Source organism: Thalassophryne amazonica, chromosome 1 (assembly GCF_902500255.1).
Source record: "Thalassophryne amazonica chromosome 1, fThaAma1.1, whole genome shotgun sequence".
Lineage (NCBI taxonomy): Eukaryota > Metazoa > Chordata > Actinopteri > Batrachoidiformes > Batrachoididae > Thalassophryne > Thalassophryne amazonica.
Window position 1 is genome coordinate 164,972,063 of NC_047103.1, and position 26,976 is coordinate 164,999,038.

Sequence of the window (26,976 nt, forward strand, 5' to 3'; positions counted from 1 at the left end):
TTTGGAACCAGGCTATAAACCTGTTTATTACATCCGCCAAGGATGTAATAAAATCATTGGCGTTTATTTATTTGTCTGTCTGTCTGTTAGCAGGATTACGTCAGAACTACTGCATGGATTCTGATGAAATTTTCATCAGATAGATATTAGCCAATGGAAGATGGCATTAAATTTTGGAGGTGATCCGAATCCGGATTAGAGATTAAGATTTCACTTTATATAAGCTTTAAAGTCCATCCATCCATCCATCTTCTACCGCTTAGTCCAATTAAGGGTCACGGGGGGCTGGAGCCTATCCCAGCAGTCACAGGGCGTGAGGTGGGGTACACCCAGGGCAGGATGCCAGTCTGTCGCAGGGCCACAAACAGACAAACAAACACAGACACACCCACACACACACCTAAGGACAATTCAAAGATTCCAATCCACCTAACCCGCATGTCCTTGGATGTGGAAGGAAACCGGAGCACCCGGAGGAAACCCACGCAAACACGGGGAGAACATGCAAACTCCACACAGAAAGGCCACAGGAATTGAACCCACGACTTTCTCACTGTGAGGCAACAGTGCTAACCACTAATCCACCGCGCTGCCCAGGCTTTGAAATATTACGTTAAAAAAAAAAAAAACTTGTGTGGGCCGCCAGAAGAGGAGGTACTGCTGGCCCACCACCAGAGGGCGCCCTGCCTGAAGTGTGGGCTTCAGGCACGAGAGTGCGCTGCCGCCATGGACACAACCGGGAGTGACAGCTGTCACACATCAACTCATGACAGCTGTCACCCATCATTTCATCACTCCATAAAAGCCGGATGTCATCTCCACCTCGCTGCCGAGATATCATCTACCTGTGAAGGTAATATTCTCTGCTGTATCTGAACCTAACACTGACTTTATAGTCTGAACTTCTTTGCAGCCGTTTTCCTGTGGGTGTTGCCTTATCTGTGGGATTGGCGTTTTGGTGTGATCAGCGACGGCTTCGCTTCACACCCCAACCAGATAAGTGGTTAACAGGAGCTGCACGAGTGTGTGATTAGAGGTGGAGGTGACTTTCCACCTTCTGACTGTTTTTGTTACTGGGTGTGCACACACCCACATCTCACTGTTTGTGCTCCTCACCAGCAGTACCAGATCCGACAGTCGGGGACGGTGATCACCTGGGAATTCGGGACTTGGCGGCTCCAGTATTCACCAGGTTCGGTGGCGGCGGAAATCATGTGGTTCCGGCTCTTCTCAGGACAGACGTCTTCTATCCTCGAGCCTGCCCACACGTCACCTTTGTGTATTGACTGCTATCAGATTCTGAGATTGTCTGTATATTCGTTGTGCACATTCACAACATTAAATTGTTACCTTTTGGCTCATCTATTGACCGTTCATTTGCGCCCCCTGTTGTGGGTCCTTGTCACTACACTTTCCCCAACAGGATATCTCGGCCAACGTCATGGATCCCGAGGGGCGTCAACCATCTGTTGGACAGCCAATGGAAGAGCAGGGTGCGCAGGCGTCGGCTGGAGGCGTGATTGGTGAGTTGCAGCACATCCTCACCGCCTTTACCGCTCGGCTGGACCTGATAACCGAGCAAAACGTCATCCTTAATCGCAGGATGGAGGCTCTCACCGTGCAGATGGAAGCGCGCGCTCAGGGCGCTGCTGCAGCTCCTCCTCCTGCCGACCTGGTGCCGAATACAGACATTGCACTGGTCATTCAACGACCCCCCCCCACCATCCCCTGAAGCATACATAAGCCCCCCAGAGCCGTACGGAGATTGTGTGGAGACGTGCGCGGACTTTCTTATGCAGTGTTCGCTCGTCTTTGCACAACATCCCGTGATGTACGCGTCTGACGCCAGCAAGGTGGCTTACGTGATTAATTTGCTTCGAGGCGAGGCATGCGCTTGGGCTACAGCGCTTTGGGAACAGAGTTCACGGCTCCTCGCCTCTTATACTGGGTTTGTGAGGGAGCTCAGAACTGTTTTTGATCACCCTAACAGAGGCGAAACCGCGTCTACCGTGCTGCTGTCAATGAGACAGGGGCGCCGCAGCGCAGCCGAATATGCAGTCGACTTCCGCATCACGGCTGCGAGATCCGGCTGGAATATGACTGCGCTCTGCGCCGCCTTCATAAACGGACTGTCGTCGGTCCTGAAGGAGCACCTGGTGGCTAAGGAGGAACCGCGGGATTTGGCTGAGCTTATCGATTTGGTTATACGATTGGACAATCGGTTAGAAGAACGCCGACGGGAGCGAGGCGAAGGGCGTGGTCAGGCACAAGCCGTCCCTCTTCCTCCCGGGTCCGAAAGAGAGCCGTCTTCCCCACGCTCCACAGCCACAGCGCTCCGTGTGGCTACAGCTCCCCCTGCTGACGGTGCTAGGGACACGAGCAGGGCCACATTCAGACAGAGGAGGCTGGTCCGCGGGGAGTGTTTTGTCTGCTGCTTGAGTGAGCATCAGCAGAGAGACTGCCTCAAACGGTCAAAACACAAAGGCCCGCCCTTAGAGACTGGGCTGAGGGGGGGTCAAAACATTCACGTGGGTCATACACAACTGTCAACACGACTCCCAGTTAAAATCCTGAGCGGGGATTTAACCCTTCAAGCCCCAGCACTGGTGGACACGGGGTCAGAAGGGAATCTGCTGGATAGCAGATGGGCAAGGGAGGTAGGGCTCCCTCTGGTGGCGCTTTCTTCGCCAGTGAAGGTGCGAGCACTAGATGGCACACTTCTCCCTTTTATCACACACAAGACACTACCTGTAACCCTGGTAGTGTCTGGGAATCACCGGGAGGAGATTGAGTTTTTTGTAACTCCTTCTACCTCCCACGTGATTTTTGGCTTCCCATGGATGATTAAACACAATCCCCGGATTGATTGGCCGTCTGGGGTTGTGACTCAGTGGAGCGAAACCTGCCACCGGAAGTGTTTAGGATCCTCGGCTCCTCCCGGTGTAAATGCTAATGAGGAGGTTAAAGTCCCTCCCAATCTGACGGCGGTGCCGGTTGAGTACCACGACCTTGCTGATGTCTTCAGCAAGGATCTGGTGCTCACCCTTCCCCCGCACCATCCGTACGATTGTGCCACTGATTTGGTCCCGGGCGCTGAGTACCCGTCCAGCAGGCTGTACAACCTCTCACGTCCTGAGCGCGAATCAATGGAGACCTACATCCGGGACTCATTAGCTGCCGGGCTGATCCGGAATTCCACCTCCCCGATGGGTGCAGGTTTCTTTTTTGTGGGCAAGAAAGATGGCGGACTCCGTCCATGCATTGATTACAGGGGGCTGAACGACATAACGGTTCGTAATCGATACCCTTTACCCCTGTTGGATTCAGTGTTCACGCCCCTGCATGGAGCCCAAATTTTCACCAAACTGGACCTTAGGAATGTGTATCACCTGGTTCGGATCCGGAAGGGAGACGAATGGAAGACGGCATTTAACACCCCATTAGGTCATTTTGAGTACCTGGTCATGCCGTTCGGCCTCACTAATGCCCCCGCGACGTTCCAAGCTTTGGTTAATGACGTCTTGCGGGACTTCCTGCACCGATTCGTCTTCATATATCTGGATGACATACTCATCTTTTCCCCGGACCCTGAGACTCATGTCCAGCATGTACGTCAGGTCCTGCAGCGGTTGTTGGAGAACCGGCTGTTTGTGAAGGGTGAGAAGTGTGAGTTTCACCGCACCTCTTTGTCCTTCCTGGGGTTCATCATCTCCTCCAACTCCGTCGCCCCTGATCCGGCCAAGGTTGCAGCGGTGAGAGATTGGCCCCAACCAACAAGCCGTAGGAAGCTGCAACAGTTCCTCGGCTTCGCAAATTTCTACAGGAGGTTCATTAAGGGCTACAGTCAGGTAGTTAGCCCCCTGACAGCCCTGACCTCTCCAAAAGTCCCCTTCACCTGGTCAGATCGGTGCGAAGCCGCGTTCAAGGAGTTGAAATGCCGGTTCTCGTCTGCACCAGTTCTGGTGCAGCCCGACCCTAGCCGCCAGTTCGTGGTTGAAGTGGACGCTTCTGACTCACGGATAGGAGCCGTGCTATCCCAGAGCGGAGAGACCGCTAAGGTTCTTCACCCGTGTGCCTACTTTTCTCGCAGGTTGACCCCAGCTGAACGGAACTATGACGTGGGCAATCGAGAACTCCTTGCGGTGAAAGAGGCTCTTGAGGAGTGGAGACACCTGTTGGAGAGAGCGTCTGTGCCATTCACGGTTTTCACTGACCATCGGAACCTGGAGTATATCAAGACCGCCAAGCGGCTGAACCCCAGGCAAGCCCGCTGGTCACTGTTCTTCGGGGGTTTTGACTTCCGAATCACCTACCGCCCCGGGACCAAGAACCAGAGATCGGATGCCTTGTCCCGGGTGCATGAAGATGAGGTCAAGACTGAGCTGTCGGATCCACCGGAGCCCATCATTCCGGAGTCCACTATCGTGGCCTGGGACGTGGAGAAGACCGTCCGGGAGGCCCTGGCACAGAGCCCGGACCCCGGAACTGGACCAAAGAACCGTTTATATGTCCCACCAGAGGCCAGAGCTGCAGTCTTGGACTTCTGTCACGGGTCCAAGCTCTCCTGTCATCCAGGGGTGCGTAGGACCGTGGCAGTTGTCTGGCAGCACTTCTGGTGGGCGTCCATGGAGGCCGACGTCCGGGAGTATGTCCAGGCCTGCACCACCTGTGCCAGGGGCAAGGCAGACCACTCCAAGACACAAGGACTTCTGCAACCGCTTCCTGTGCCTCATCGCCCCTGGTCTCACATTGGCCTGGACTTTGTCACGGGCCTCCCGCCGTCCCAGGGCATGATGACCATCTTCACGATAGTGGACCGTTTCTCCAAGGCGGCCCACTTCGTGGCCCTCCCGAAGCTCCCTACAGCCCAGGAGACAGCAGACCTCCTGATCCACCACGTCGTACGACTGCATGGGATACCAACTGACATTGTCTCGGACCGTGGGCCTCAGTTCTCCTCACAGGTTTGGAGGAGTTTCTGCAGAGAACTGGGGGCTAACGTGAGCCTCTCGTCCGGGTATCACCCTCAGACGAATGGACAGGCAAAGCGGGCCAACCAAGAACTTGAACAGGCCCTCCGCTGTGTTACATCCGCGCACCCATTGGCCTGGAGTCACCATCTGGCCTGGATCGAGTACGCCCATAACAGCCAGGTGTCCTCTGCCACTGGCCTCTCCCCATTTGAGGTGTGTCTGGGGTACCAGCCCCCATTGTTCCCCGTGGTGGAGGGAGAGGTTGGTGTGCCCTCGGTCCAGGCCCACCTGCGAAGATGCCGTCAGGTGTGGCGCACCGCCCGTTCTGCCTTGTTGAAGGCCCGGATGAGGGCTAAGGCCCATGCAGACCGCCGGCGTTCCCCCGGCCCCTGCTTACCAGCCCGGGCAGGAGGTGTGGCTTTCAACGAAGGACATCCCCCTCCAAGTGGACTCACCCAAACTCAAGGACAGGTATATTGATCCATTCAAGATCCTCAAAGTCCTCAGTCCGGGTCCACCCGGTTTTTCATGTTTCCCGGATCAAGCCACACCACACCTCACCCCTCTGTGCTCCCGGACCGGTGCCGCCTCCTGCCCGGATCATCGATGGGGAGCCTGCATGGACGGTTCGCAGGCTCCTGGACGTCCGTCGGAAGGGCCGGGGGTTTCAGTATCTGGTGGACTGGGAGGGGTATGGACCTGAAGAACGCTCCTGGGTGAAGAGGAGCTTCATCCTGGACCCGGACCTCCTGGCCGACTTCTACCGACGTCACCTGGACAAGCCTGGTCGGGCGCCAGGAGGCGCCCGTTGAGGGGGGGGTCCTGTTGTGTGGGACGCCAGAAGAGGAGGTACTGCTGGCCCACCACCAGAGGGCGCCCTGCCTGAAGTGCGGGCTTCAGGCACGAGAGGGCGCTGCCGCCACGGACACAACCGGGAGTGACAGCTGTCACACATCAACTCATGACAGCTGTCACCCATCATTTCATCACTCCATAAAAGCCGGATGTCATCTCCACCTCGCTGCCGAGATATCATCTACCTGTGAAGGTAATATTCTCTGCTGTATCTGAACTTAACACTGACTTTATAGTCTGAACTTCTTTGCAGCCGTTTTCCTGTGGGTGTTGCCTTATCTGTGGGATTGGCGTTTTGGTGTGATCAGCGACGGCTTCGCTTCACACCCCAACCAGATAAGTGGTTAACAGGAGCTGCACGAGTGTGTGATTAGAGGTGGAGGTGACTTTCCACCTTCTGACTGTTTTTGTTACTGGGTGTGTGCACACACCCACATCTCACTGTTTGTGCTCCTCGCCAGCAGTACCAGATCCGACAGTCGGGGACGGTGATCACCTGGGAATTCGGGACTTGGCGGCTCCAGTATTCACCAGGTTCTGTGGCGGCGGAAATCGTGTAGTTCCGGCTCTTCTCAGGACAGACGTCTTCTACCCTCGAGCCTGCCCACACGTCACCTTTGTGTATTGACTGCTATCAGATTCTGAGATTGTCTGTATATTCGTTGTGCACATTCACAACATTAAATTGTTACCTTTTGGCTCATCTATTGACCGTTCATTTGCGCCCCCTGTTGTGGGTCCGTGTCACTACACTTTCCCCAACAAAACTTCATGAATTCTCACCAAATCTGAATCACAGATATATATTTGGGCAGGGAAGACTCCACTGAATTTTGGAGGTGAAACGGATCCGGATTCTGATCAAGATTTCACTTTACACAGGCTTTGAAGGATTACGTCAAAACTACTTCATGAATTCTCACCAAATTTGCACCACAGATACATATTAGGGGATGGAAGACACCATTACATTTTGGAGGTAATCTGGATCTGGATCTGCATTGTAGATGAAGATTTCACTTTATATAGCCTTCTAAGGATTTTGATGAAATTTTCACCACACATAGATATGTGTGGAAGACTAAATAAATTTTGGACTGGATTTGGATCAGGATCCCAATTCTGGATCATTTCTTAAATTTTCACCTTTTTGAGGATCATCTCAAATCTGCTTGATGGCTTGTAACACAATTTGTAAAAATCACATGTGGCTATTGTACAAAGGAAGACCCTGTTAGTGTTGGATGTTGGGAGTGATCCGGATCAATATACAGGTTCTGCAGTAGAAAGATACAACATCATGATGCAAAACCAAGATCCGGAAGACATTATTTTGTTTCAGCTTGTCAATTAAATATCAGATTGCAACATCTTGATCAGTCGGACCATTCTGGTTCAGTATGCAGTTATTGCATTGTGTTGTGGAAACCAGGTATCTTGGCAGACGTCAGAAATCTCAGATTGCTCTTGTTTCTGTTGTAAACTTGGACATTTTAACTTGGGGATCTATGGCACCTATTCTTACACACTTGGATGAACTAATCAGATTGTGACAGTGCAGTGAGAGAGAGAGAGAGAGGCTATCACAGGGTGATGACTGAGAGAAAGCTGGATTAAAAATGGATCAAGAAATTGCTTTGAAGAATCAACATTGCAATTCATTACAATAAGGGCTTGGAGACTTGGCAGAGGTATGCACTCCAATAAGTGCTTTGCAAAAATCCTTTTTCCTTTCTTGTTATTGTGATGATCACATACCAAACACGTGCAACCAAAATTCAGAGAGGAAATACATGCCAAAAATTGTTTTTAGTTTGGACACAGAAGATTAGACACTAACCACGAGTGGTTCTGTGCGTGGTCGAGGCAAACAGGGAAAGGTCTCTCTTAGGAACGTGGTGATCTCCAACAACAGCTGGCAGGCAGCCATCTTCAGAGCAAATGGACACCCACATTTTGTAGGATTGACTGTATCTTTGGAGGGGGTGGAGGTTAGAAAAAAAAATACTCTAGTGAACAGTGCGAAAAATCTTCCATAAAATGTTTTTACAATGTAATAAAGAAATAATTAAAGCTGCTGACGTGTTTGTGCCTCGTACTCACTGTCCTCTAAATAGTCTTCCTCCTCGTCTTCTTTTCTCATTCTTCTTTTCGTGTCTTCGTTGTAAATGTAACCCAAGATGTTGGCAGGACTCTCGCTGTCCAAGTGACAGAGTTCAGTCAGCCTGGTGCTGATGGCCTAAGTGAATAAAACACAAACATACACACAATTAACACAAGTTAGTTACAAATGAATCACTTTAACTGGCTCCTACCTCCACATTGGGAACAGTTTTTTACTTACATCTCCCCACTGGCAGAAATGTTTAGCAGCGTTCCACTGGAGTTTCTGGTTTCTTTTGTTGCCCACGATAGGTGATCGGCCCCTGGACAGGCCTTTCTTGGTGATATTGACATGGTGGCCCTTCATCCACTCTGGCCAGTTTCCACGGTTACAGCGATGGACAAATCTGGCACATTCAAGGAAGAGGGAAGCGCGAGCTACGACTGGAGCTTCCTGGAAAAAACCATTAACAGTTGTAGTAATAACTGATTAATTCTTGCAACTCTATTGTGTGAATTATTATACAAATAATGAAATGTATTGAAATGTAATGAATAAAGTTTTTCATTCGTGCAATGGTAAGAATATTTCATGTGGTGAAAGATGGCATGTTCCATTCAACAAGGTGCAGCTGAGTTGCAACAGTAAAAATAAAGCACATTAGCCAGCCGCAGCTAAGCGAAAACCTTCACCGTTCTAATGCTCGAGGAAGTGTTTTTGTTGGCTAAAAAACCCAGATGTTGATGAAACAATACATTCTGGGTAAATTTTTCCTGGATGCATGTTGTTCTTAATGTCACGAGAGTGAAGCAAAAGAAACGACTGTACTAAACATGTAAAGTTGAGCGCAGAGTTGTTCTGCTATTTACATATGGGCCGGTGTCCCGTCGAGATGAGGTGAAAGTTGAGATGAGGCCACATCGCTCTACCCCGGACTTGAAGACGTCACCCGTCGATATGAGGTGCCTCGCGCAACTGCACATGTGGAGGTGATGTAACTCGCTCGACGTGCAACTGCGCCAGTTGTGGGCACAGATAACCAAAAAATTAACTTCGATAACAGATAATCAGATAACTGAAAAGTTATCTTTGCTAAAGATAAACTGATGAACCACCCAAAAATGTATTGGAAGTTACAGATAATGATAACTGATAAATTCTACTATTGTCTCTAGTACATTTGCAACTGCTAACAAGCTGAATTTGAGTTTAAACACCACGATCGCTTCTGGAAGCATAAAAAGCAACAAAAGACCCAAACAATGAGCCAGCACTTCTATGTTTGAACATGCTGCCCCCTTCTGGAAGCTACACGGCTACAGCACTGAAGCACCCTGAGAGCAGCCACAAAGCCAGCTCTCTACCAATCACAATGCTCCAGTCAGGCCAAGGTCTTGAAAAATAAAGGCATCCTGACTTACGGTTTTGTGTGAATACTGATAGAATAACTCCATTAATGTCAATTCTGTCATTTGTACAAAGTTAAAATATAACATATATCTTTTAATGTTGAATAATGCACTAATTCTGAGGTTTTGTAACAAACACAGACAGATTCTGGGTAAAAGTGCCTCTGCTAAACACTGATTGGTTCAGTCATTCATTATGTAAACCAACACGCTAATGTCACGTGTGTCGTGTGTTGGTGTTTACAGATAAAATATTCCATTTTTTATTTGTAAAAACAGGCATTTTTACGGAGCCCTGGAAGTGTCATTGCAAAATGTTTTGCATGTGGAGAGAATGGGCGCAAGTTTTGTTAGTGCTGTGTGCACATTTTATGATGTGCGCACGTTTTATGATGTAAAACGTGCACTCAATATTGTCTTGACACATAAATGTTGGCTTTACACTGTGCGAGTTTTGACCCTTTTTCAGATGATTTTTCATTCGCGTGAGAAATTTTTGGACCGAGTTTCAGGTTAATCGCACATCCTGCATCATGTAGTGTACATGGAGTAACAAACTGCGTTCAACATCTCACGACCACCTCCTGATTGCCGATCATATGGTCGAATGAAAATCAAACCTGTTTGATATTATTCTGGTCTGGCTGCTGAAGAGCTACAAGCGTCCAACCGCTCGCACTGTGCATGTGCAAACACCGCAGAGCTGTCTTGTAATTTTGTTGTTGTTGTTGTTGTTTTGTTTTGTTTTTAAACTTAAATTGTAAAAAAAAAAAAAAAAAAAAAAGCCATTTGCAAAGCCAAAACGTTGATTTGACAACCATCTGATAAAACCCGGGTCAAAATAAATAGAACACTGCCATCTACTGGTGCCCAGATGCTTAGTACTTAGGGCAAATACTGCCATGAACACTACTGGCCAGTAGATGGCAGTAGAGGCCTTGAAAACTTGCCAAAACAAAATTCCACATAATCCGTGTCTGCTACATTGATTTAAGATGCGTGGAATTTAACAAACGCAAATACAGTAACGTCTATAAACCCAGAGAATATATTCACAAGAGTTTTAGGCACTAGAGTTTAATGCTGGTGTCCATGGAGCCTGAACAGAGTGTCTGAAATGCATTTGTCCTGTCGTGAACGTACTGAGATTACCCATAATGCACTGCTGGGCACAGCATGTGCTCACAAAACCTTAAAAATTAGCACATTACTTTAAAACTAAAACATATAGCTGATGTTTTCACTTTATAAAAGTTCAGACATGACAGTAATTTTAAATAACTTGTCCAAAATTAGTTTGGTTAAAATTTGAACCACAAGTGAAAAATGTATGCCTCTGGATGACTTGGGTGATATTGCCAATGTATCAGTATGGTGTTAAAGAAAATGATTTTTTTTTTTTTTTTGTGACCAGTTCTTCTTTGCCTGCAGAGAGTAGAGTGATTTCTCCTGAAACAAGCTCGCTTCTGTTTGCGGAGGGTAGAACTATACATCTCTTAGCAAACTTTCAACAGGTAGGTCTCAACTGATTTTAAATTTTAAAAATGGGTTGCTGCTGTTCAGCTTGGTTTACTACGTTATCGGTCTAAAAGTTATCGGACGACAATTCATTGGAAGATAATTAGTCCGATAATGGTTTTTAAAGTTATCTAAAAAGATAATCCGATAATGAAAACATTATCTTCGATAATTATCTGTTACCGGATTATCGGAAGTGTGCCCACCACTGAACTGCGCATACGCATTTTTTTTTCCTTCAAAGTTTTTTTTATTAATTGTATTCAGTGTATTTATAGCCTAGTAAGTAAAACATTTTCTGTATTTTACATTAGGAGCATAAATGTATGTATATGTATATTTTGCCTGTCGAAATAAGTCGAAATAACTCCAGGTTAAAAATACTTACATTTTATAGTGAGTAGATTTTATACATTTCTACGTTCGGATGAACAATTTATACATTTACTTGCCCATCAAAATAAACAAACTTCGTCAAGTAATTTTTTTCAGTGCACACATATGCAGTTACGTGAGGAACCGCATCTCGACGACGCATCTCATCTTGACAGACATATCTGTCGAGATGAAGTGTGTGGCACCTCAGCTCGACGATGCACCTCATCTCAACAGAACACCGGCGCAATATTCAGATTGGCCACAAAGGTGGTTTTGTGATATAAGTCCACTCTGCTTGTGCAGAGGGCACACTACTATTCTGAGGGTCTGCATCTGCAGCCTCTGATTGCAACTGTGGGTATGACTGATTTTATTACAAAGGGTGGCATATTTGATGCACTCGTGTGAAAAATAAATATGAGAGCTGAGTGCATGATGAGAACAGACCAGGTCGAGGGCTGCAGCCAGTATAGAGGCATCAGGGATGGTTCCTGGTTCACAGCAGTTCAGGAGGAACTGGAAACGTTTCATACCCTGTCGGATGGCGCCCAAATTCACCACGTTCTTGTTCTTCATGGCCTCCTGACTGGCCGCAAGACATTCCTGAAACCCATGAGGGCCTGTCGGAGACGGTGAACGACCAAGAGAGAACAGAACAAGTGAAAGGGGAAAAAATGCACCGTTGATTACTTCACATCAACAGCAGCACGGCAGAAAATTTAGCGATACGTGATATCATCATTGAGGACATTTAACAAAAACCAGGAATGAAGCCGAAGTGAAAGATGGACACACAGCAAAAAGCGATGGTACCGTAAGACTTGGATTTTTGATTTGGCAGGTAAAAACGAGGATACATGTGTGTCAAATAAATGGCATCTTATACCAATAAATACCACCTCACATCACCACACAAGAGACGCAGAGGGCAGTGACGTCATGCTCGACAAATGACAGCAGAAAGATGGTTTTAAAAAAAATAAAGCGCTGCCCATAAATACTCTACTTTCACTGTTTTGGCATTGAAATACATATAGAGAAAGAAAGAGGAAAGGGGTCATCATTTCAGATATCAGAACATGCATCCTTCGTACGAGAAAGTAAACAACATTTGGAAGAATTTGGAAACATGAAACCACACAGCTTTGTTTGTTCTGCTGTATGACAGCAAGCTGTGACTGTCCGGAGAAGATGACACACTGTGGCAACACGAGGGGGAACGCACAATCTCACCACATTTGGCATTCAAATGGAGAAGGTTTGATTTTTTAGACATCGGAATGTTATCGTGCTACGACATCAACTGGGTAACAAATGTTGTACTTGCAAATAAAAAAAAATATGAGTAACTGCCTGAATTTTCTGTAGTCCCATATGAGCTGATTGTGTTGTGTGCATCTCAAAAACTGACGCCTCATGTAATATTTGTCATTTAATAAATCCAGATTTGCTATGAAATCTATTTATTCATGGCTCCACCCATTTATCAGATCTTAAGTCCTGGTATACGGGGCAGTGAGGCCCACTGGTGCTGATGCTTATCCCCGGATTGTGGAGCATTTAGTGGATCAGACTCCGGTTGCTTCCACAGCCAAGGCTAGTGCCTATTTACAGCTCGGTGGACTGAGACAATGCAGATGAAGCATCTTGTCCAAAAACAAAGACAGGTAGTGTGACTGTAGTGGCTTGCTTTATGTTGTGATTTTGACTCCTCCCACTCACTTCCCTCGGGATGTGAACTTGCAATCTCCACCATGGGAGGCAGGCGCTCTGATCAGTTGGCTAAAAACCCAAGGTCTAGCCCGAGTGGCCAAACTAAGACCAAGACCAAGTCTACACATCAGTAGCCCAACTCCTTATCCCACTGACCTACCTGCTCTGCAGTTCTACTTAAATGTTTGAAACATTCCTATTCCTGTCAGATCTATGCAGAAGTTTATGAAAAGTGGGTCATTAGTAATGAACCAATTTTCATGGTAGAAAGGCTAGTCTGGTTTTCAATAGAAACCTTCAACATCTGGAGTGGAACTGGATGAACATGATGAATGCTTGAAATTTGGAATTGATTTCTTTTAAACACTGTAAAATGGGGGTTTGTTTTCTGAATTTTTGTCAACTTTACAAAAATAAATATAAACAGATATATGCACAAACAAATGACAAGAGTTTTTCTAAGAAAAATTTGTCCTGAAGGACCAGTAGCTCAGAATTAGTGCAGTGGAACAGAGGTAAGGATATTCACGATGTGACCAAGGAAATGTTAAGTCAAGGTCGATGCCCTCTGAACTCACAGAGAAAGGTCAGGAAATGGACAAGTATTCCAAATATCCTATTCCCTATTTCTTCAGCCCAGGAAGTATTCAGATATGTTTTTTTAAAATATCCTGATTCTGTGAATCCACCATGAAAGTGTGTGTCACTAGTAAAAAAAAAAAAAAGTCAAATGAGTTGACTACATAAAGAATTATGAAAATATGGATATACAGTATTGCATTATATTTTTGGTGCTATGTGCCCTGAGAAATGAAGTCATAAACATGGGGAAATTAACCTGATTTCACCTGCTGCTGGTAAACGCTCAGAAACATGAAGCTGAGAGGAATATGGGCTTTGATGACATCATGTAGGGTAATGCCCTTCGAGGCCCTCTTGAAATGAATGGGAAAAACTGAAATTTTTATAGTGTGAAATCAGTGTTTGATGGTGACTTTGATGGTGAATACGTCAAAATGGTTAAAATGTGTGTTTTAGGAGGATGTAGTCACATCACTAGTGATGTTTATTAGGTAGATAGATTTTCCAAAGATAATATTTTGAGGAGGAAAATGGAAGGGTTTTATTTATTTATTTAGTTTTGAATGCCTCTGGGGCAGATCAATCAATTTTTTTTATATAGCGCCAAATCACAACAAACAGTTGCCCCAAGGCCCTTTATAATGTAAGGCAAGGCCATACAATAATTATGTAAAACCCCAACGGTCAAAACGACCCCCTGTGAGCAAGCACTTGGCTACAGTGGGAAGGAAAAACTCCCTTTTAACAGGAAGAAACCTCCAGCAGAACCAGGCTCAGGGAGGGGCAGTCTTCTGCTGGGACTGGTTGGGGCTGAGGGAGAGAACCAGGAAAAAGACATGCTGTGGAGGGGAGCAGAGATCAATCACTAATGATTAAATGCAGAGTGGTGCATACAGAGCAAAAAGAGAAAGAAACAGTGCATCATGGGAACCCCCCAGCAGTCTACGTCTATAGCAGCATAACTAAGGGATGGTTCAGGGTCACCTGATCCAGCCCTAACTATAAGCTTTGGCAAAAAGGAAAGTTTTAAGCCTAATCTTAAAAGTAGAGAGGGTGTCTGTCTCCCTGATCTGAATTGGGAGCTGGTTCCACAGGAGAGGAGCCTGAAAGCTGAAGGCTCTGCCTCCCATTCTACTCTTACAAACCCTAGGAACTACAAGTAAGCCTGCAGTCTGAGAGCGAAGCGCTCTATTGGGGTGATATGGTACTACGAGGTCCCTAAGATAAGATGGGACCTGATTATTCAAAACCTTATAAGTAAGAAGAAGAATTTTAAATTCTATTCTAGAATTAACAGGAAGCCAATGAAGAGAGGCCAATATGGGTGAGATATGCTCTCTCCTTCTAGTCCCCGTCAGTACTCTAGCTGCAGCATTTTGAATTAACTGAAGGCTTTTTAGGGAACTTTTAGGACAACCTGATAATAATGAATTACAATAGTCCAGCCTAGAGGAAATAAATGCATGAATTAGTTTTTCAGCTTTTCTGATTTTAGAGATATTGCGTAAATGCAAAAAAGCAGTCCTACATATTTGTTTAATATGCGCTTTGAATGACATATCCTGATAAAAAATGACTCCAAGATTTCTCACAGTATTACTAGAGGTCAGGGTAATGCCATCCAGAGTAAGGATCTGATTAGACACCATGTTTCTAAGATTTGTGGGGCCAAGTACAATAACTTCAGTTTTATCTGAGTTTAAAAGCAGGAAATTAGAGGTCATCCATGTCTTTATGTCTGTAAGACAATCCTGCAGTTTAGCTAATTGGTGTGTGTCCTCTGGCTTCATGGATAGATAAAGCTGGGTATCATCTGCGTAACAATGAAAATTTAAGCAATACCGTCTAATAATACTACCTAAGGGAAGCATGTATAAAGTGAATAAAATTGGTCCTAGCACAGAACCTTGTGGAACTCCATAATTAACTTTAGTCTGTGAAGAAGATTCTCCATTTACATGAACAAATTGTAATCTATTAGACAAATATGATTCAAACCACCGCAGCGCAGTGCCTTTAATACCTATGGCATGCTCTAATCTCTGTAATAAAATTTTATGGTCAACAGTATCAAAAGCAGCACTGAGGTCTAACAGAACAAGCACAGAGATGAGTCCACTGTCCGAGGCCATAAGAAGATCATTTGTAACATTCACTAATGCTGTTTCTGTACTATGATGAATTCTAAAACCTGACTGAAACTCTTCAAATAGACCATTCCTCTGCAGATGATCAGTTAGCTGTTTTACAACTACCCTTTCAAGAATTTTTGAGAGAAAAGGAAGGTTGGAGATTGGCCTATAATTAGCTAAGATAGCTGGGTCAAGTGATGGCTTTTTAAGTAATGGTTTAATTACTGCCACCTTAAAAGCCTGTGGTACATAGCCAACTAACAAAGATAGATTGATCATATTTAAGATCGAAGCATTAAATAATGGTAGGGCTTCCTTGAGCAGCCTGGTAGGAATGGGGTCTAATAAACATGCTGATGGTTTGGATGAAGTAACTAATGAAAATAACTCAGACAGAACAATCGGAGAGAAAGAGTCTAACCAAATACCGGCATCACTGAAAGCAGCCAAAGATAACGATACGTCTTTGGGATGGTTATGAGTAATTTTTTCTCTAATAGTTAAAATTTTGTTAGCAAAGAAAGTCATGAAGTCATTACTAGTTAAAGTTAATGGAATACTCAGCTCAATAGAGCTCTGACTCTTTGTCAGCCTGGCTACAGTGCTGAAAAGAAACCTGGGGTTGTTCTTATTTTCTTCAATTAGTGATGAGTAGAAAGATGTCCTAGCTTTACGGAGGGCTTTTTTTTTTATAGAGCAACAGACTCTTTTTCCAGGCTAAGTGAAGATCTTCTAAATTAGTGAGATGCCATTTCCTCTCCAATTTACGGGTTATCTGCTTTAAGCTACGAGTTTGTGAGTTATACCACGGAGTCAGGCACTTCTGATTTAAAGCTCTCTTTTTCAGAGGAGCTACAGCATCCAAAGTTGTCTTCAATGAGGATGTAAAACTATTGACGAGATACTCTATCTCACTTACAGAGTTTAGGTAGCTACTCTGCACTGTGTTGGTATATGGCATTAGAGAATATAGAGAAGGAATCATATCCTTAAACCTAGTTACAGCGCTTTCTGAAAGACTTCTAGTGTAATGAAACTTATTCCCCACTGCTGGGTAGTCCATCAGAGTAAATGTAAATGTTATTAAGAAATGATCAGACAGAAGGGAGTTTTCAGGGAATACTGTTAAGTCTTCTATTTCCATACCATAAGTCAGAACAAGATCTAAGATATGATTAAAGTGGTGGGTGGACTCATTTACTTTTTGAGCAAAGCCAATAGAGTCTAATAATAGATTAAATGCAGTGTTGAGGCTGTCATTCTCAGCATCTGTGTGGATGTTAAAATCACCCACTAATTATCTTATCTGAGCTAAGCACTAAGTCAGACAAAAGGTCTGAAAATTCACAGAGAAACTCACAGTAACGACCAGGTGGACGATAGATAATAACAAATAAAACTGTTTTTTGGGACTTCCAATTTGGATGGACAAGACTAAGAGTCAAGCTTTCAAATGAATTAAAGCTCTGTCTGGGTTTTTGATTAATTAATAAGCTGGAATGGAAGATTGCTGCTAATCCTCCGCCTCGGCCCGTGCTACGAGCATTCTGACAGTTAGTGTGACTCGGGGGTGTTGACTCATTTAAACTAACATATTCATCCTGCTGTAACCAGGTTTCTGTAAGGCAGAATAAATCAATATGTTGATCAATTATTATATCATTTACCAACAGGGACTTAGAAGAGAGAGACCTAATGTTTAATAGACCACATTTAAATGTTTTAGTCTGTGGTGCAGTTGAAGGTGCTATATTACTTTTTCTTTTTGAATTTTTATGCTTAAATAGATTTTTGCTGGTTATTGGTGGTCTAGGAGCAGGCACCGTCTCTACAGGGATGGGGTAATGAGGGGATGGCAGGGGGAGAGAAGCTGCAGAGAGGTGTGTAAGACTACAACTCTGCTTCCTGGTCCCAACCCTGGATAGTCACGGTTTGGAGGATTTAAGAAAATTGGCCAGATTTCTAGAAATGAGAGCTGCTCCATCCAAAGTGGGATGGATGCCGTCTCTCCTAACAAGACCAGGTTTTCCCCAGAAGCTTTGCCAATTATCTATGAAGCCCACCTCATTTTTTGGACACCACTCAGACAGCCAGCAATTCAAGGAGAACATGCGGCTAGATTGGGGAGGGGCCCTGAGAAAACTACAGAGTCCGACATTGTTTTTGCAAAGTTACACACCGATTTAATGTTAATTTTAGTGACCTCCGATTGGCGTAACCGGGTGTCATTACTGCCGACGTGAATTACAATCTTACCAAATTTACGCTTAGCCTTAGCCAGCAGTTTCAAATTTCCTTCAATGTCGCCTGCTCTGGCCCCCGGAAGACAATTGACTATGGTTGCTGGTGTCGCTAACTTCACATTTCTCAAAACAGAGTCGCCAATAACCAGAGTTTGATCCTCAGCGGGTGTGTCGTCGAGTGGGGAAAAACGGTTAGAAATGTGAACGGGTTGGTGGTGTACACGGGGCTTCTGTTTAGAACTACGCTTCCTCCTCACAGTCACCCAGTCGGCCTGCTTTCCCGGCTGCTCGGGATCTGCCAGAGGGAAACTAACAGCAGCTAAGCTACCTTGGTCCGCACCGACTACAGGGGCCTGGCTAGCTGTAGAATTTTCCACGGTGCGGAGCCGAGTCTCCAATTCGCCCAGCCTGGCCTCCAAAGCTATGAATAAGCTACACTTATTACAATTACCATTACTGTTAAAGGAGGCCGAGGAATAACTAAATATTTCACACCCAGAGCAGAAAAGTGCGGGAGAGACAGGAGAAGCCGCCATGCTAAATCGGCTAAGAGCTAGTAGCTACGCTAAGCTAGCGGATTCCTAAAAACACGCAAAGTGAATAATGTGTAAATAATTTATAGGTGATTCAGCAGAAGGAGTGCTTTAGTTAAGGCACGTAAAGATTACACTGGGAAACAAATCGTAATCTAGATAACTAGATCAATCTAACTGCGCAGATTAAACAGCTAACAGATACAGAAAAACACCGCTGTGCTCCGGAACAGGAAGTGATACAATACCGCAGATTGCAGAAGTGAAGCCCAGCCCAGTGTGAGAATGGTCTTCAAAGCATGGCTCTATCCATTCATGGACACAGATGGAGTGACTTTCAGACAGGTAATAGTCAGTGGCTGCCTGTGCATTTTAGAGTTCATTTTAAGATTCTTTTATTTGTTTTTAAATCTTTAAATGGCCTCACCCCGCCCTACCTCTCTGAGCTGCTTCACCCCTACGCCCCTGCACGGTGCCTCCGGTCAGTTCATCATCTGCTCCTTGAGGTACCAAAGCCCAAGCGAATGCTCAAAGGGGATCGAGCTTTTTCTGTTGCAGCTCCAAAAATTTGGAATGATTTGGCCTCTTCAATGTCTGTTTTTAAAACCAATCTGAAAAACCCACTTTTATTCACTGGTTTTTAACACAATATCAGACTTGGTCTGTTTTTCTGTTTTAGTTGGTCTGTGTTGTTGTTTTCATTGTTGTTGGAGCGCTTTGTTCTTTTTATGATCATAATGTACAGCACTTTGTTTCAGTTTTGGCTGTTCAAAAATGCTTTATAAATAAAGCCGAGTTGAGTTGAGGTGAGTTACATCAAGATTATGGATCAACATAGTTGTCAATCTGCTGTGCATTTTTCAGATGCACTCTGGCTTATTATAATTTTATCAGCTTTATCGGGACTTGCACACGTTAAATAGTTGGAAATAATGATGTATAACCTGGTCTAATCTTCTCAAATATAGAGCTGACTGGAGTGAGATATGCCTTTTAAATTTCATGGTTTCTGTTCCATGTCAATGTTTTTTGTTTATTTCATGTCAATCTGCCCCCATGTTTCTGTCCTTTTAGCTCAGTTTTGTCCAATCTTCATGAATATTTGTGTATTAGTGCGGGGTAGTCCTTTTAATTTGCAGGTTCTAGTGCCTTTGCCTACTGTGCTCCTACACTGAGTAACAGTTTGCCTGCTGATATTAAAAAGTCTATGTCAATTGAATCTTTTCAGGCAAATCTTAAAACTTATTTATTTTCTTTTGTTCACCATTAGTGAAGTTTTATCTCGGCTGAACTATATTTGCTGTTTTTGTTCATTTGTATTAAATATTTATTTATATAAACTGTTTTAATCTTATTACTACAGCTCTTTGGGAAATTTGATTGTACCGGCATTAATAGTAAATGCCCACCAGGTGGAGATAATGCTCCATTTCAAGAACCTTGAGAACAGACTGCTGTGGAACACAATGACAAATTTGTTGCTTATAGTAGCAGATGTGAAGCACTTTGTAATTTTTTTTCTGCTTAAAGTGCTATATAAGTCACTGGATCACTTCCCACCTGGGCCTTTCTGTGTGGCGTTTGCATGTTCTCCTCATGTTTGTGTCTATTCCCTCTGGGCTGTACCACTCCCAAAGACATGCATGTTAGGTGAATTGAGAACTTTAACAGTCCAACAGTTAAGGGATAGAATCGTGCACTTTTTTACAAAAGCGCCAAACTTTGTCCAGGGACTCTTTAGGTTATATTAAGTCATGTCAAAGCGGGAGACATTTGATTTTAGCCCTGTATCCTGCTTTTTTTAAAAGGGTGTTTGCATGGTTATAATACAGTGTATATTTTGCTATTCATATGACAATACGATCATATGGTTATTATGTAGGGGGCCAGTGATCAAGACTGGACATCGTTAAGCTGTAGAGAATGGCTACTGCAACTAGTGCAAAGCTATACTGAGCTTATGTGATCATGTATCGTCCGTCGTGCGGCGTCATACGTCGTCGTACATCCTTATACATTAGCAGGGTGGTATGTTTCAAAATGGAAAGAGGTACAGGACTCATTTCAGGCCTGTAGGGATCTTTAACAGGCCTCTACCTCTGAGACATAAAATTAGGTCACTGTGATCTTCCTAGCATGAAAGCTGTAGAGAGTAGTTCATTAAAAATATTCATGACACATTTGTGCATATCTATAGTCTGGCGGCTAAGGGACAAATTTTAGGGGATCATGCACTTTTTTACAAAAGCGCCAAAACTTTATCAGAGGTACTTTATAGTGTCCTGAAGTATGTAAGAATGGGAGACACTGAATCCATAAATGTCTACACTCTAAAAACTTTGGTTTAAGAGAATAACCATTTTCAGCCTTCTACAGCATATAATTCATGACAAACTCTTATCCAAATGTCTACTTAAGTTTATAATATAAACTTGAAGCTTATGAAAAATGTATTAAGGCTAAGTAGGGATGCTTCGAATGTACTTCAGTGTGCTTACACTCTTAGAAAAAGTGTTAATCTAGGGAAAGTGACTAAATATTGTATAACTCATTGTGAATATCAATATACCTATGCAATATAGCTTTTTGCGAGCATAGGGCAAAGGAAAGATGCTACTCATGCACTCTAACATATTTACACTCTAAAACAACAACAGTGTTTGAACGGAAAGAAATGCTTTTTTATTAATTACAAGAAATTAATTTTGTTTTTATGGCCATAACCATTTAGTTTACAATTTAAAACACTCAGTTTACCTTATGCTATATCTTCCATAACATAAAATCATGACTCTATATTTAATTTACTTAAAGTGACTGAAAGCTGTTTACATGCATAGAAAAAGAAAGTATGCAACAAATGCACTTAAACATAGTTTACACTAAATTAATGTTACAATTTAAGAACACTGTAGTTCTATAACATTTACTTCTATAACTTAGATTCTGCATGACTATTTATGTTTAAGTCCAGTAACACAAAAACTGTAGCACACTACTAGAAAGAGTAAACATTTAAACATCTTTACCACCATCATTATATTGTTTTGTTGCAGTTTTAGATATTATTATTATTATTATTATTATTATTATTGTTATTGTTGTTGTTGTTGTTATCATTATTATTTTATGTTATTGGTATTAAGACGATTATCACCATATTTTCTAACTGAAAACATTGTAAATACCTGGTTGGCAAACTTCCAAGATATGCACAAATGTGTCATGAGTATTTTTAATGAACTACTCTCTACAGCTTTCATGCTAGGAAGATCACAGTGACCTAATTTTATGTCTCAGAGGTAGAGGCCTGTTAAAGATCCCTACAGGCCTGAAATGAGTCCTGTACCTCTTTCCATTTTGAAACATACCACCCTGCTAATGTATAAGGATGTACGACGACTATGACACCGCACGACGGATGATACATGATCACATAAGCTCAGTATAGCTTTGCACTAGTTGCAGTAGCCATTCTGTACAGCTTAACAATGTCCAATCTTGATCACTGGGCCCCTACATAATAACCATATGATCATATTGTCATATGAATTTATTGTATGGCCTTGCCTTACAATATAAAGCGCCTTGGGGCAACTGTTTGTTGTGATTTGGCGCTATATAAATAAAATTGATTGATTGATTGATATTGTCATATGAATAGCAAAATATATACACTGTATTATAACCATGCAAACAACCTTTTAAAAAAAGCAGGATACAGGGCTAAAATCAAATGTCTCCCGCTTTGACATGACTTAATATAACCTAAAGAGTCCCTGGACAAAGTTTGGCGCTTTTGTAAAAACGTGCACGATTCTATCCCTTAACTGCTGGACTACTAGGAAGTTTGCCAACCAGGTATTTACAATGTTTTCAGTTAAAAAATATGGTGATAATCATCTTAATACCAATAACATAAAATAATAATGATAACAACAACAACAACAACAATAATAATAATGGTTATGGCCATAAAAACAAAATTGATTTCTTGTCATTAATAAAAAAGCATTTCTTTCCGTTCAAACACTGTTGTTATTTTAGAGTGTAAATATGTTAGAGTGCATGAGTAGCATCTTTCCTTTGCCCTATGCTCGCAAAAAGCTATATTGCATAGGTATATTGATATTCACAATTAGTTATACAATATTTAGTCACTTTCCCTAGATTAACGCTTTTTCTAAGAGTGTAAGCACACTGAAGTACATTCGAAGCATCCCTACTTAGCCTTAATACATTTTTCATAAGCTTCAAGTTTATATTATAAACTTAAGTAGACATTTGGATAAGAGTTTGTCATGAATTATATGCTGTAGAAGGCTGAAAATGGTTATTCTCTTAAACCCAAGTTTTTAGAGTGTAGACATTTATGGATTCAATGTCTCCCGATCTTATATAGTTCAGAACACTATAAAGTACCTCTGATAAAGTTTTGGCGCGTTTGTATAAAAGTGCATGATTCCCCTAAAATTTGTCCCTTAGCCGCCAGACTAAAATTGGTCGTAGGTTTGAGTGAAGGTGTGGCTCTGTTTGCTTGTCTATATGTGGTCCTGTGATGGACTGGTGCCCTGTCCAGGGTGTACCCTGCCTTTTTTTCCTATGACTGCTGGGATAGGTTCCAGCCCCCTCGTGACCCTTAATTGGAGTAAGCGGGTGTAGAAAATGGGTGGAGCGACGGACTTATGAAAATGTGTTTTTATTAATTCTGTCATCCAGAAAGTGCTAATGTTTATTCCATAACAATTTCAAGTTAATTCTAAACTTATTTGAAATTTGAATAATTATTTTTAATGAATATTAGCCATTTTTCTTCAAATTTTCCTTGCTATAGAATTTTATCCAAATCTGACAAAACATTTAATGGTTTCTCTTCGAGGTCAAACTCAGACTCAAAAATTTCATTAGGATGACTGAAAAATATGTTCTAGTCTGTCATATTTCCTATAAACCATTTTGACTCGGTTTGATAAACATTTCTTTAAAATGTCCGCTGTGATGGGTTGAAAACAAGTACAGCAGGTGGCCATCTGGGGGCGCTGACGGGTGAATGGTGAACGGGACAACAGGCCACGACTTGTGAGACGAGACGAGACACCACACCACAGGTACAAACAGAGGTGGGGACAGACAAAGAGAAGACGATGGGGCGTGGGAGGGCGAGGGGCACCCCAGGGTGGGGCAGGTCTACCATCTTTCTCTTCTGTGTGGTGAAGCTTGGATGGATTCCTCCTGCCAGACCTCCATTTACCGAGCCGCTTGAAGAAATTCTCCTCCTCTTCCCTGCCATACTCTGGCCCTGCTGCAACCCCTTCGGCCAATTTCACAGCACTGGTGAACTTCACCTGTGATGGAGACATGCAAAAAATAGACAAGATGAGAAAAAAAGGCTACAGAAATAATATAACAACATCACATCATCTAAACCAACAAACAAAGCATTAGATTTTCCTTTATTTATTTTCATTTTTGTTTGTTTTTTTGCTATTTAATCGAAATACAAACTTGAGCAAAATGTTCAAATGGGCTTTTTCCAGTGATTGTGCTTCAGCACATTTTAAATGTTTCCCACTGAGAGGGGCATTGTGTATCTCTGGGTGTGTCCACTCGTGTGTGTGAATACCTGCTGATCCTTGATACTCGTCCAGGATCAGCGCAGCAACACATGGAATTGGGTTCTCTTATATTTAAATGGATATTTACCAGTGAGAAATGGAGCCATTTCATCCCCATTTCCCAGTTCAGTGTCTTCAGCTGCTGACATACACGAGGGAAAAGGTTATCACGTCTCAGTCTGTCTCCAAGGTCAGCTGAATCTGGAGCAGAACTAGGATTCTTTTATGAGTTTTTAATGTGATTCTTTTCCATTGATAGGCTTCTTAAATCATACTCACGATCTTTTTATTCAGGCCAAATTATTAAAATTTCATGACCTGGTAAAATATTATACAGTAATTATGTTATTCAAAGCGTTTAATAATCAACTACCTAAAAAAGTGCAAAAACGTTTTACTCGTAAAGAGAACATCTATGATTTGAGAGGGTATGGAAATTTTATATTACCTAATATACAAACTATTCGTAGAAGTTTGTGTGTGACAGTATGTGGGGTTAAAATGTGGAATGCTGGATTTACAACAGAAGCTATGCCAAAATATTTATAAATCTAAGTTCTTATATAAAGATGCTGTTTGGTCAGACTATAGAGAGAGTAGAGTTTAGATGTGTTGTTGTATTGCACCTTTCGGTATTAGTTTTGTGGTTGGTACTTGATGATTCTTTACCATTTTGGTATGTGTTACATTTCACCATGGTGTGGTAATCTCTATAAGTGTTAGTGATTTATATTTTGAATGAGAATGGAATTGTTCCTTGTTTTTGCTTTTTGTTTTGCCTTTCAATTGTACTGATAAGGAAGTTGAAATAAGAATTTCAGTTATGTTATAATGGAAGATAGGGGTGGGATTTAAAGTTTTTTTTTTTTTGACAACGTTTTTTAATTCGGCACACAAAATATTCAAATAGAAAAAAATGAACAATTCCACAAACAAACACAGACAAAACTAGTGAGTCCGAAAGGGTGTGGGCTGAAGCAAAGCTTATTAGCGCCCACCCCTGCTAGTACAAGTCCAACAATTCTAATCAGTCATATTTACATAAATATAAATTCACTACTACATGTCGACACACAGACATACACATCAATATACTATTCACTTATAATTATATTTATATAGTACCAGATCATAAGAAAGTCGAATCAAGGCACTTTACGCCAGGAAGGACTAACCTTACCAACCCCCAGAGCAAGCACTAGGCAACTGTGGTGAGGAAAAACTCCCTATAAGGAAGAAACCTCAAGCAGACCAGGCTCTTGGGGGTGACCCTCTACTTGGGCTGTGCCACATATACCTATATACATACGTATATACTTTACAAACATAAATATATACATACATATACACAGTCACTTATATACATATACACCTACCCATATCTATATATCTACATACGCATATACATACCCACACATTCAAATATACAATAAGTCCCACTTATAAATTGAACATTCCATATAAATCAAATTATATTTGCTTCTTTATGATACTTAGACATAATGTTCTTTTTGAGTAGTTTCTTAAATCTCACTAAGGTACTACTCATTCTAACCTCTGTCGAACATTTGTTCCATTTCCTCACCCCAACCACAGACACACAAAAACCCTTTACATTTGTTCTTACTGGTGGTTTCATAAAAACTGCACAACCTCTTAAACTATATCTGGATTCCCTCAATCGGAACAGACTCTGGACATGTCTCGGTAAGGCTTGGTTTTTCGCTCGAAATAAAGTTTGAATTGTAATGTAATCGACCAAATCAATGAATTTTAATAAATTTAAAGACACAAATAGAGAATGAGTTGGTTCACGATATTGTTTATTGCAGATGATTTGTATGGCTCGTTTTTGCAAAAGGAATATTGGATTGGTATTTGATTTGTAAGTGTTTCCCCATGACTCAACACAATATGTCATATGGTACCATCAGAGAATGATATAAAGTAAGTAACCCTTCTTGCGGCAGTAGGTCTTTGGCTTTATACAAAATGGCTATAGTTTTTGACAATTTTGATTTCACATAATTTATATGTGGTTTCCAGCTAAGTTTATTATCAATTATAACACCTAAAAATTTATTCTCTGTTACTAACTCAATTTCCTTATTGTTTATAGTTAGATTTTTACATTTGGGTGCCTGTTTATTTCCAAATATAATACATTTAGTTTTCCCAAGGTTGAGTGACAACTTATTAGCGTCAAACCAAACCTTAAATTTTTCCAGTTCTTTCTCCACTATGTCCAGAAGCTGTTCAAGATTTTCACCGCTACAGAACACAGTTGTATCATCCGCAAAAAGGACACATCTCAGTGAACTCGACACCCAACTTATATCATTTATATAGATTATAAACAACAAAGGACCCAGCACTGAGCCCTGCGGCACCCCACATGTGACATCCCTGAGTTCAGAATTTGTATTATTGAATTGAACATACTGAAATCTGCCTTGTAAATAACTAGCTATCCATTCATATGCCAGACCTCTGATTCCATATTTCTGCAGTTTACTTAATAGTATTCCATGGTTAATTGTGTCAAACGCTTTCTGTAAATAAAAAAAAACACCTGTTGTGTATTGTTTATTATCAATTGCAGTTGCTATACTTTCCACAAAGTCCATCAAAGCATGTGATGTAGTTCGAGACCTTCTGAATCCATATTGTTCTTCACAAATGATGTTATGCTTCAGTAAATAATCATTTAATCTTTTAGCAAATATTTTTTCCAAAATTTTGGAAAATTGTGGCAGGAGTGATATAGGTCTATAATTAGAAAATGTGTGTTTGTCACCAGTTTTAAACAGAGGAATTACTTTGGCTATTTTCATTTGAGAAGGAAATTTACCAGTACTTAGTCACATATTGCAAATATAATTGAACGGTTTTACTATACAATCAATAACTTTTTTTTAATA

At 42.5% G+C, this 26,976-nt stretch overlaps 1 protein-coding gene across 15 annotated transcripts in view; it reads right to left on the reverse strand.

Annotated features, from left to right (window-relative positions):
• Positions 1–26,976, reverse strand: part of LOC117517476 (protein unc-80 homolog) — a 162,615-nt gene that overhangs the window by 71,042 nt on the left and 64,597 nt on the right. For 14 of the 15 annotated variants that reach the window (XM_034178607.1, XM_034178599.1, XM_034178615.1 and 11 more), the window contains 5 exons: positions 23,632–23,785; positions 11,685–11,857; positions 8,173–8,385; positions 7,932–8,067; positions 7,669–7,802 (listed from right to left, as the gene is read on the reverse strand). In XM_034178607.1, coding sequence (XP_034034498.1) covers positions 7,669–7,802; positions 7,932–8,067; positions 8,173–8,385; positions 11,685–11,857; positions 23,632–23,785 — 810 coding nt within the window. The remainder of the gene's footprint in view (positions 1–7,668; positions 7,803–7,931; positions 8,068–8,172; positions 8,386–11,684; positions 11,858–23,631; positions 23,786–26,976) is intronic. The other variant, XM_034178522.1, reaches the window with a different exon arrangement.